The following is a 13,143-nucleotide window of genomic DNA, read 5'->3' on the forward strand; positions in this document are numbered from 1 at the left end:
AAATTAAAGCCATAACTTTATTTGTTGTTGCTGAGATAATTTAACTTCCTGCAGCTAAAAGCTAACGTTACCTGATAAATTTCAGCAGAGCATTAACGTCACATATCATTTTCAATTACTTAGTCACCTCAGACAAATTTTTGTACGTTGCTCAAACTCAATCTTGTGGTTTTGACTCGCAGACAGTTAAACTTTCGTCTGAATGCTAAGGGCATTAGCATTTTTAGCAGATGGAAGCATCAACCGTTAGCTACACTTAATGTATCACTACTGGAAGAAATACGCAGCTCATAACTTTTAATGTCTACAATAAAGTAAACCGTTAGTAGAACCACTGTGCAGTCCCCAAAAATATGACTTAATAAACCCCCTAAACAAAATAACCCTTCTTTGGAGGTTACTGGCGGCTTGCAAGCCAACACGGCACATTACTGCCACCAACTGTTTGGGCATGGAACTGAATGAATGAATTCTGACGTATGCTATCAAAAATAACCCAGTGTCGCAGACTGAAGGGTCCCCCCTAAAAATTGGTCCGCCCTGCCTTCACAGTGCATGCGTCACCAGCCGCGGTTCACGGATCACCTCGTTTCTGCTTAAAACTGCACTCCAGTCATCATCTGTTTGAGCGACAGATATCTGAAGCTTTTGTACAACAATAATTTCCACATAAATTCAGCATTATTTCATCATAAAAGACTGAGGAAGCGATCAGAGCGTAATAGCTACATGAGCTGCTATCTGATGCGTTCACTACATGTCCGTCATTTCAAAAGGTCAGGGATTATCGCCTCTTTTCTGCTTAAAATTGCCTAGTTTCTGTTTAAAACTGACTTTAGCATGATTTAAGAGGTTTTACCTTGTCATGGTTAATAATCCAATTAATCCATTTGATCGGTTTGGGTGAAGAGACTCCATCTCAGGCGTGTTGCTGTGGTCTGAAATGATGCATGGTGGACCGTTCGGCCTGCGACACCAGAAATGTTCACCGCATAAGTAAAAACCCAGATTTCCCGTAATTTCTGGAAAACTTTCATCACTGAAATTCAAATGAACAAATGTAATTCTCAGATTGTTCAGAGTGATCAGAATTGCCATGTTTTGTAAAATCCACTATGTACTACCATCAAAGGGATTTAATCCTTGAAGTGCATTCTTGTACAAAATATACACAGCTTTCGAAGTATCATAATTCATCTGTACTACCAGATTTTAACCCATTGATAATCTAAAAGAATAGTTTGCCTTACCCCCCCATAAAAAAAATGAAATAAATATATGATTACAACACCTAATTGTTAAAAATAGTTTAGAAGTAATAACTTTTTTAAAATTAGAGTGTATACAGAAATTCTGCCCATTTTAAATTCAAAATCTGGTGTAAAGCAGAATCAAAGAAATAATTCTGAGATCCAAAACATAAGTACCAGTAACATTACAGAACACAAACATGTTTGTGTAATAAATGGTTAAAGAAAATCTAAAGTAAGGCATGCTGTTTAATTTCAACTGTGCAACGCTAGACTTTTACTGAATTTAATATCTTCCTCCATTGGTTCAACATAGAACACACCCATGCAGAAACGCGTGTTTAGACACAGGCCTGATCATATTTCAGGCTGCTGCAGCCCGCAGCCAGTGCGCGCTGAGAGAATACCAGGCGCAGCATTCCACCAGTGGCCTGTCTGGGGGTGGGGGCTGGCCACAGAGTCTTTGTATGTTGAGGGGCCATGACAGACTGAACACACTGAATTAGACGGGTCATCTGTTCATCTGTGGCAGACAGATAAACAAGAAAATTCTCAAATGTGGAACATCTCACTTAAGCCAACAAACAGAAGACGAGACCTGAAATGTTATTTTGTTTGGATATGTCAAACTTTTTTGAAAAATTGATTTAAAACATTTTTTTATTAACCATGAGAGCCCAAGCACCTCCTTAGTTTCTCTCTTGCCCAGTATAAACTAAATATGGTTACCAAAACATCCCTCCACAACTGCATCACTTTGATAATGATGAAGTAACCAGGGACACAGAAATATGGATAATGCAGGATTTCATACAGGTACAAATCAAATTTTGTAATGTTTTGCAACTTGAATGTGTGACCTGCTAAATAGGCAGAGATTGATCCTTCTTTACAAACATTTAAAACTAGTGCCACAGGCACTGTAGCTCACCTGGATGACACAACAAATCACAGTTTCAGCAAGAAAAGTGGGCATGGCAAAACTGCAAAGGTTGTATCAAGGTCAAAAAAAAAATAATCTTAAAATCAAAAGACATCCTGGATGAAAACCTGCTCCAGAGTGTTCCTGACCTCAGACTGGGGCGACGGTTCATCTTTCAGCAGGACAATGACCCTAAGGACACAGCCAAGATATCAAGGGAGTGGCTTCTGGACAACTCTGTGAATGTCCTTGAGTGGTCCAGCCAGAGTCCAGACCTGAATCTGATTGAACATCTCTGGAGAGATTTGAAAATGTCTGTGCACCGACGCTCCCCATCCAACCTGATGGAGCTTGAGAGGTGCTGCACAGAGGAATGGACAAAACTGCCCAAAGATAGGTGCACCAAACTGGTAGCATCATATTCAAGAAGAATTGAGACTGTAATTGCTGCCAAAGGTGCATCAACAAAGTAGTGAGGAAAGGGTGTGAATACTTACGTACATGTGATTTCTTATTATTTTTTAATAAATTTGCAAAAAACAAATCATGTCATTGTGAGTAGAATTTTGAGGGGAAAAAAATGATTTTCTATAACAAAATGTGGAAAAAGTGAAGCTCTGTGAATACTTTCCAGATGCAATGTAACTGTTGCATTCGTTTTTAGATTTCGAAGTAAAAAACATGTTCAGATGGAGCCAGAACTTGTCAGTATATGCTTCTTGTTCTGTGGTGTGTCGCATGTAGTCCAAAAACAGGTGATTTTTTGTTTCACTGTGAAACGTAGCACCTGCTGCTCTAAGCTGTGTCCCCCAGACAGAAGGAAAACGAAAGCTAAGCTCAGAGCGCAGCTATGTGAATTTGAAACACTTCACCACTTCACTTTCTCATACACGTACACACACAGTTTAGTGATGTGTGTTAAGTTGTACCTGTTGGATGTGATGTGTCAACGCCACATACTTTCGGTGATAGCTGTGCAGAGTCGTACCGTGTATTCTGCGTATAGTTCTGTCTACCAAACCACCACGTGTGTACCATACGGTTCAATACAAATACGTGTATTTTGATACCCCTAATTTTACACTTAACGGTGTGTCAGCTGTTTTCCGTTGCTTGTTGCACATGAATACGTTCAAAAGACTAGGCATTTGTAGTTTTCCCTCTCTTCTCTAATACAAAGCCCAAAACCCACAAAAAAATGATTTATGCAAATGCTGTAAACCCAAATACTTGGCACAAAGTTAATAGAACTTTAGTTTAACTTCTAACTTTTAGTAAAATGAACTGTGTTAATTTCAGTTAAACCAACTTCCATTCATCTATTTTCTATATTTGCTTACTTCAATCATGGGTCCTGGGGGCTGGAACCTATCTCAGCAGTTAGAGGGCATGAGGCAGGGTACACCCTGTACAGGACGCCAGTCTGTCGCAGGGCAGTTAAAGCAACTTAAATGGGCAAAATGATTAATGTGCTACAAAAAAAAAAAAAAAAAAATTTCAGCATGTTGCACTTTGACTAGATATGGGCCAATAACCGGTTTCATGGTATACCGCGGTATGAAAAAACCATGGTATCAAAACCACTAAAATTCTCCGTTAAACCATCCCTATGGTATGAGCAGGTTATGAGAATTCTTGACAGGCAGAGCAGAGCAGAGGCAGCTGCCGACCTTCCCCCTGGTGCGCACCTCTGTCTCTGTTTACAAACAGGCAGCTAACGCATGGGTTAAAGCAATAAATTTTCATCTGACTGAAATTTTTTCTTGGCAAAAATCAATGCTAGCAATTCCCTAAAATGTGGCGTAGTGGGGGCACACACTGTTTTTTCCCCTCAATAAATACAATAAACACATTACACAGCATACAAATCAATTCTAAATAGCCTCTAAGGAGAGACAGACAAAGCATAAAAAGAATGCAAAACCTGAACATAAAAGTACATAAAAGGGTGGTGGGGGTGAGGTGTAGTCTTGATTCTGGGGGTCTGGGAGTGCTCCCCCAGAACATTTTTTTAAAGACCAAGTCAAATTTTGTGTATTCTGGTGAATTTTAATGGGTATGAAGCCCTCTGAATCAAATAAAACTCACTTCAATCTGTGAAGTAAAAACACAGTATTGATTATGGGGGGTCTGGGGGATCTCCCCCAGAATTTTTTTTTAAAAAAGCATGTCAAATTTTGTATATTCTGGTGAATTTTAATGGGTATGAAGCCCTCTGAAACAAAGAAAACTCACTTCAAACTGTGAAGTAAAAACACAGTATTGATTATGGGGGGTCTGGGGGATCTCCCCCAGAATTTGTTTTAAAAAGCAAGTCAAATTTTGTATATTCTGGTGAATTTTAATGAGTATGAAGCCCACTGAAACAAAGAAAAGTCACTTCAATCTGTGAAGTAAAAACACACTATTGATTATGGGGGGTCTGGGGGTCCTCCCCCAGAAATTTTTTAAAAGAGCAAGTCAAATTTTGTATATTCTGGTGAATTTTAATGGGTATGAAGTCTTCTGAAACAAAGAAAACGCACTTCAAACTGTCAAGTAAAAATTCTTTGTCTTCTGTAGTATTTTGATTTGTTCTAATCTAGTGAATGCACCAAATGGGTGCTGTGTCACTGTACAGTCAATAAAATACAAAATTAGGGTCTAAAGCAACTGACAACGTTGTTCTGCTGTGCACAAAGTAACACTGTCACCAGTTGTGAAAAGGCATGCGCACTGAGAAACTCAAAACTGGCTTATTCACATTTAATCTGTAAAATGCTCTCACTCCTAAAACAAACTGGAGCTGCAACTAATGATTATTTTAGTAATCGATTAATCATTTTTTTTTTTGTTTGTTTTTTGTTTTTTTTTTTAAACTTACATGTGAGTTTTGCCATTATTTCTTGAAGTGAGTTATTATTAAAAGGCCTTTATCACGCAACATCAATGTTTGACCTTGTAATAAAGTTATGATGTTATATTCTCGTCAAAAACATACCTCGAATAATGTTTTGTTTTATTTTGAGAGATTTCCATCAGGTTTCAGCCGATTATAAGCATTTTTAGATGCCTACAGAAACTATCTCAACCACTGACAACATATTACAGCAAGAGTCCACAAAAGTATTTTAAAGGCCTGACTAAAGTGTAATATGTGATCTTTAATAAGTTATTTTCATGAAAAAGACATAATGTGCAATTTACTGCATTTTATTTTTTGGTGTAAAAACACAGCTTAGATGTGGTTTGACCGAAACAAATTGTCATTAAACTTAACCAGTTGTATATAATTCTCGTTTTACATTACTTAGTCCACATTTCATTTTATTTTACCTTATGTTTATATTAGTTGTGCATATACTCTGAATAATTTACCGTTAAATTTCACGATCTTTCATTTGGCCCCGGTCCCGTTTTTAAGTTATAAAATACATCTATCGACTGTTTTAGAAGACCATAACAGGTCGGTTTAATATAAAAAAGGTAAATATTACTCACAGAAATATGTTCTTTAGGATTTTAGTGGGGGAAAAGATAAAGCGACAAACCATCGAAGCAGAGTCAGATCATTGCTTCACTGGTTCAAAGCAAAGCCACGCCTCGCTCTACTTTGGGAGTGTCTGCCAGTGTTCCCACAAAGACAGAGAGGAGAAGGACAGTGGCTCATGGCAAGCACTAAACAGAGTGAAGAGGAGTGAAAAATTTACACAGTCCCTTCCTTCACAGTGCAGCGCCATACATGCTGACATTGCTGCTTTGATTAGCGCAGAATGGGATATTGCTTAGACAGTGAGACTATCATATTTCAGCCCCAAAACACGCATGACACCACGTGCGCACGCGTATGTGTGGTTAAATTTTCCAAATGACGGAAATCCGTTGCGGTGACGGAGAACTTTAACCCATGAGCTAACGTTAGCTTGCGCTGCATCATGGCTGAAGGACACAAAGCCTGTACTGAACTTTACCCTCCATCTAAAAAAGGACCAAGTCGGCTTTTTCATTTTATTTTCCACGGAATAGCCCTTCAAACCAAAAACAGTGGCAACAAAGCACTGTAGCTATGGCCTGTGTCGGACATGGAGCGATTCAAGATACCCGCAAAGGATTACAAGGAAGGAGTAAACTTTATCCCATCTTTGAAACCACTGAGAAGTACAAGCGGTGGACTTGGGTCGTGCTTATAGTCGACCAAATTTCTCCCACAAACATGTCAAGAAGGACAAATACATCTATTCCAAGCACATTGTTAGTGAAGCTGGGCCAAGCATTGAGCATCCGGAGTTCTGGATGTTATTCCAGCCACATTTCTCCCTAAGCAAGTTAGTCATGTTTCCCATGGGGCAGATATTACATGTCTGAAAGAGTGACTACTATCTTGGTATTTTCTCTAAAGTTATCAGAGGTATAGTGCTCGTAGCGGTAGACATTGCGTCCGTTAGTGCGCCTGAATCATGCGCGCTTCATATGCAAATGCAGCGTTGTTAAAGCACATTTTACAGCTATACATAATACCGTGAAACCGCGGTATTTTTGTCCACGGTTATCATACCGTCCAAATCTCATACTGGACCATGCCTAACTTTGACACAAGGAAAGAGTCATGTATTAAGCCAGGTATCTTCTGGTTTGTGAATAACATGTTCTACCAACTGACCCACATTCACTGATAGTGCAGTGCTAACACGTATTTTGACTATCTTCTTTTCTATTTGAGCAGGGCACCCCATTACGCTAAGCAGCGATGTGTGCACAAAAAGGCTTGACTGAAGTGCTCTAAGTATGTAGAAGAACTGCTAGGCTAAGAGCTAAGCACATTGTTCTGCAGTTCGTATGTGTCCATAAATGTTAATAAAGCCAGTTAACGATACAAAGGCTGGGTATTTCATGACAACGACCAACCCGGAAGTAAACCAACTCTCGCGCATTGGAGGCATTTCTTGGCAACGGTACTTGCAAGACCGTTATGCCCTTGAAAATTGTCAACGAACGTAAAACTGCTAATCTACAAGTTTAGCTGTCGATGTGAAACATGATTAAATGGATAATGTTATGCAACTAACCGTAGTCGACTAAATAAGTTTAGTAGACTTAAAGATCAGACCGCTTTATAAAACCAGGCCCAGGTGTTTGTAATAAACTGCTCAAAACAACAAACACAGGCCTTCACAACAGCAAGCGACTGCAGCCAGCGCACTCTGCGTTACGGACGCTGTGAGAATCGGCTCAACTCAGCAGCTGTCACTCAACGCAACCATGCCCTTAATTATACAGAACTGTATGGCTTAAACTTCTTAAACTAAGAAGTCAGAAAAAAGTTTTGGCCCCTGTACAGTTGTCATGGAGGGGAAAACCATCTTGAGACTAAAAGCGCTTTTTGTACAAGGCTGTAAACATGATTATTTCTCTTTAAAGTTGGACATGTTAGCATGGACTTGAATGGGAACCTGCTAGTCTCAAGCAGCCAGTCAAGGAACTGCAACTTTTTCTTCTAGGTGGGCCTCATCTGAGACCATCAAAGTTTACTGCTTGATTATTACATATGCAGTATCACATTTATTTTGTGCAGTACACCAAGCAGCTCATCCCACACTTTCCAATCCTAGAAGACATAAATCCTATATACGTCCTGATGTCCACTGGTGCCGGTGCTTAGAGTCAAGTGGATGAGAGTCTACGACGCCCCCTGGTCGGGGCGCCAGTCTGATGCAGGGTACTTCCACAGCAGAGGCAAGTGCCCATTTACAACTGGGTGGACTGAATGAGACAATGTAGATGAAGTATCTTGTCTAAGGACACAGACAGGCAGCATGAGCGGGATTCAAATCCAGGCCCACATATTAGTAGGCGAGCTCCTTATCCACTGAGGAACCTGCTCAACACCTACGCTAAGCCATGTCATCTAACACTTCCTGGGGAATCCAGAGGGAAGTGGGGAGTATGACAAATCAGTCTGCATGTGTTTTGTGGACTTGGAAAAGACATAAGACCGGGTGTCCTGTGGGGAGGTGGTGCAGGAATATGGAGTACTGCTGGAACTGCAGGGATGCACAACTCGATCCCGGACCAAAGCAGGAGCTGCCCGTATTCTCAGCATTACATCAGACCTGGTGGGTGTTGGACTCTGCCAGGGCTACCCCTTATCGCCAATCCTGTTCACGATGTTTATGGATAGGATCACAAGGTGCAGTGAGGGACTGGATGGTGTCCACTTCGATGACCCCAGAATTACATCTCTGCTTTTTGTGGATGATGTGATTCTAGGCGCTTCATCAGACAGTCACTTCTGATGTGCACTGAGCAGGTCTGAGGCTGAGTATGAGGCAACTAGGATGAGGCTCAGCACCTCCAAATCTGAGACCATGGTCCTCTGTTGGAAAAGGGTAAATTGCCCCCTCCGGGTTAGGGGAGAGTTACTGTTCCAAGTGGAAGAGTTTAAGTACCTCAGGGTCTTATTCACAAGTGGGAGCAAGTTGAAGCATAAGAACAACAGACAGATTGGGGCTGCGTGTGATGTTATGCGGACACTATACCGGCCTCTCATGGTGAAGAAACAGCTGAGCCAGAAGGCAAGACTCTTGATTTACACTCCTATCCACAACTGTGGTCATGGACTTTGTGTAATAACTGAAAGACCAAGATTGCAGATACAAACTGCAGAAATGAGATTCCTCTGTCCAGTATGTGGGTTTACACTCCAGCACAGGGTAAGAAGCTCGAATACAGCTCAGAGTAGAGCAGCTGCTTCTTCACATCCAAAGGAGCCAGCTGAGGTGGTTCCGGCAGTATCACATGCACCGTGATATTGTAGGAAATGCAATAAAGCATATATAACATGTCTGTTTCCAAACGAAATGTCATGGCATATATTACATTTTTACTCAGTATCTGACAATGGTTGTATTGTTAGATACTAACATTTCAAAGCTGTTACAACCATTCACTGTATTAATTTTCCAATAAAGAACAAGGAAATGGTTTCTCTTTACTGTAATAGTGCTTGTGCAACCAGGAAAACACCACTCTCAAAATGTACATAAAACACAATAAATGTGAGTTATAACATTCCCACTTATACTAATGACAGCAGTTTGTATGTTGGATCAAATGCAGTTATTGCTTAGAATGGATAAATTGAAAACTAACCAAACATGTTGCAGAAGCAACATGTCACCTGTTGCACACCTTACAACCACCTTAAATGAGCATTTAAAGATCCTGCACTGTACCTTGTACACGTCTCCATATGTGCCGCTTCCCACCTTCTGAATGAGCTCAAAATCATGTTGAGGGTTCTTTCTCTGGATTTCACCACTTGGCCGCGGAAAAATATCCATGGTAACTCAACACAAATGATGGTTTACATTTAGTTGGCTTGAGAAATTTGCTGTTGGTGATTTGATGAAGTGAAGATCAGGAAAAAATTCCAATCAGTTTCTCTCAGATGGCTCTTCCTGTTGTTCCATGATCTGCTAAAGAGACATACGACACGTTACAAAAAAAAAACAAAAAAACAAGAGCTGAGAAAATATATATACGTAACATTAATAATGCGTGTCTGAATATATATATATATATATATATATATATATATATATATATATATATATATATAGATAGATAGATAGATATATAAATATGATACAGTGCAAATTTTATGAACATTAATGATCTCAATTTTTTTTTTTAATAAAATTAAAATGCTATATACTGAATACTTTTTAAAGAATCCATTAATTCTTTAGACAATAACTCAAAAGCAATAAGTGCTATCATCTTGTATAACTCTAAATTTAAAGGGCATATAATAGGGGAAACTTATTAAAATCTGGTGAACTAACAATAAAAAAACATAAAAACTTTGTTTTGCTTATGTAATATCTCATAGACTTGCCTGCCACTTGCTGCATGGTTAGTGGATAGTGTACAGATGACAGAAATTAGGGCCAGGTGAAAGAAACAGACTCCTTCTGCATAACTAATCAGAGAAGTGTTACTTTCTGATTGTTTCACTGCTGTACTTCCTCAGTGGAGCAAATAAATAAATAAATAAAGGCAGAAATTAGTCCAGCTTTTCATAAGAACACCTCTTCATGCATCCAGAGGGCTTACAGCGCAGTGGATTTGTTTTGTGTGTGTGTGCGCGCACGCACGCAGAGCGCAATGGTACCAAACATATGGAACCAAATTTGCACCCTAAATGCAATGCAACACAAATGGGACAAATAATCCATGTCACGTGACATACCAATCAAATGACAAGTATCCACTCAGCAGTGTATATATATATATATATATATATATATATATACACACACATACACACACATATACATATGCGTGTGTATTCAAGATGTACATAAAACCAATAATTATCATTTCAAAATAAAGGTCTCCACTCAAAAATCTGACATTTGAAAGTTAGTCACAAATTATGCACAACTGTAAACTATAACACAAACATGATGCTATAGTGTTATAGTCAGGTTCATAAGTGTTTGGACAGCGACCAGTTATGTAATGTCGCCTCTATACCACACAAAAATGGCCTTTAAATGAAACAATCAAGATGTTTTTGTCGTGTAGACTTACGGCTTTAACTCAACCCTCGAATGCCTCCAGAAAACGGAAATGCCAGAAGATTAGGTAAAAACAAAGTGATATATCCGGGTCCGGACCTCGAAATTTTATTGTTGACACTTGAACAACTGGCTGTTTTATCATGTACAAGACAATGCACCTACAAGAAAATATTTGTTTTACTTTTAATTTGAAAGTTGCTTTTTAACTTTATTTAGATTTGGAACTTTGTCATCCTTAGATTTAATTTTCCTTTGGTTGGAGTGGTCATATTAAATTCAAACTTATTTACATTTCAAATTTTAGCGTCTTCGGACCCAGTGATAACAAAAAACAAAACAACAAACAAAAACCCCAACACTGCGGTCATTCCAGCAAATAGACATAGCCAGGTCTCGCACTGCCGTGGGTAGTCGAGTCAGCTAATGTTAGCTAGCTAACTAACTAACGCAGCTTCGCGGCTCCTTCTTCTAAGTTTAAGCGAGCTTACCGTTTCCAGCGCAAGGACGGTGGCAGAGTGCGTCTTCCATGTTAAATCTTATTTTTCTCAGCTATAGGATGGCGTCGAGTAATGGCACAAAAAAGAAAATGGTCCTCTTTGTTCTCGAGGAAACAGCAGTAAACTTCAGCTCACTCGCTCCCTTCAGTCCTGCCTCCTCCAACGGCAGCACACACTTTGCATTCGACTCCACTCCTTCGACATGACATTTCTCTCTGCTGACAGTTTCACAAACACACCAAATTCAGGTCTAACATAATCACAGACAATACATAAGTCATACTAAGTGCTACTCTGACAGGAATTTTAAAGCGCAAACGCAACACTGTGCCACTAATCTCTCCACGGAGGTACAGGATCCCGATGTTGCGTTCACTGCTCCTCGGAAAATTACGTATCTTTCTCTACAGAGGCATTCAATAATAGTCACAACATTGAATATTCATTCATTCATTCATTCATCTTCTACCGCTTAGTCCAATTAAGGGTCGCGGGGGGCTGGAGCCTATCCCAGCAGTCATAGAGCGCAAGGCGGGATACACCCAGGACAGGACGCCAGTCTGTCGTAGGGCCACAAACAGACAAAACTACGGACAATTTAAAGACTCCAATCCACCTAACCCGCATGTCTTTGGATATGGGAGGAAACCGGAGCACCCGGAGAAAATGAAAGCAGTTATTTGGTGGTTGTTTTATTGTGTAGCAAATTTGCGGGTAGTTTATAAATTTATTGTACAGTACTGTACAAAGGTTTCAGTCACCCTAGAATTTAGATTAAAAAAATACAATGCTTGTTTTCTTCAATCTCCAAACTTTGAAACATGAGGGTTTTTTCCTGTTTGAATTTAAAATCTAATCAATTGTCGAAGTAAAATAAATAAATAAAATTTAAAAATATATATTATTTCTATCAGTAAAATATTGTTGCAAATTGTCACTCAACAATAAAATTACTGTTACAACTTTATTAAATACAATTTATTTTCTAACTAGTATTCTTAGGAAATAATAAGCCACCAATAAGAATTTTTCTATTTTCAAAGGTGGAAGTGGCTATACATTTTACATATATAACCACTCGTATACATTCATTCGTATACATTATATTATATTATATTATATTATATTATATGACATTATATTACATTATATTATATTATATTATATTATATTATATGACATTATATTATATTATAATATAATATAATGTCATATAATATAATATGTCATATAATATATTACATGACATTACATTATATTATATGACATTATATTACATTATATTATATTATATTACATTACATTATATTACATTACAGTACATTATATTATATTATATTACATTATATCATATTATATTACATTATATTATATGACATTATATTACATTATATTATATTATATTACATTACATTATATTACATTACAGTACATTATATTATATTATATTACATTATATCATATTATATTACATTATATTATATAATATATTATATTACATTATATTATAATATATTACATTACATGATATTACATTACATTATATTATATTACATTACATTATATTACATTACATTATATTATATTACATTACATTACATTATATTATATTATGTAAGATTCTTATTTATTCACAAATACGGGTCATTTAGCAGGTTTTCATTATACGTTATTCCAAAATGACATTAAAATATGCAAAACAATCATATCTTCAGACAAAAAAAAAAAGAAAATCCTAAATATATATTTTTATATATATTAAATATATATATATATATTTTTTAAAGTATGGAGAAAAATGTTGTATGAGAAATATCCTATTTACTAAAGTGCACGAAGGCATCATGCGTTTCAGGCGACCATCGCCATCTACCGGTAGACAATCAAAATGATAGAACGCCGTAATGTTG

General features: G+C 37.9%; 1 protein-coding gene across 17 annotated transcripts in view; it reads right to left on the reverse strand.

The window, feature by feature from the left end:
- The window catches only part of map4k5 (mitogen-activated protein kinase kinase kinase kinase 5), a 66,281-nt gene extending 54,650 nt beyond the window's left edge, over positions 1–11,631 (reverse strand). For 5 of the 17 annotated variants that reach the window (XM_034194986.1, XM_034194985.1, XM_034194983.1 and 2 more), the window contains exons 1-2: positions 11,225–11,627; positions 9,384–9,626 (exon numbers count right to left, since the gene is read on the reverse strand). In XM_034194986.1, the coding sequence (XP_034050877.1) occupies positions 9,384–9,491 (108 nt within the window). In that variant the 5' untranslated portion in view covers positions 9,492–9,626; positions 11,225–11,627. Of the gene's footprint in view, positions 1–9,383; positions 9,627–11,224 lie in introns of all 17 variants that reach the window. The other 12 variants (XM_034194976.1, XM_034194979.1, XM_034194973.1 and 9 more) reach the window with 7 other exon arrangements.
- Positions 11,632–13,143: the final 1,512 nt, after the last annotated feature.

The sequence above is a fragment of the Thalassophryne amazonica genome, chromosome 19 (genome assembly GCF_902500255.1).
Source record: "Thalassophryne amazonica chromosome 19, fThaAma1.1, whole genome shotgun sequence".
NCBI lineage: Eukaryota > Metazoa > Chordata > Actinopteri > Batrachoidiformes > Batrachoididae > Thalassophryne > Thalassophryne amazonica.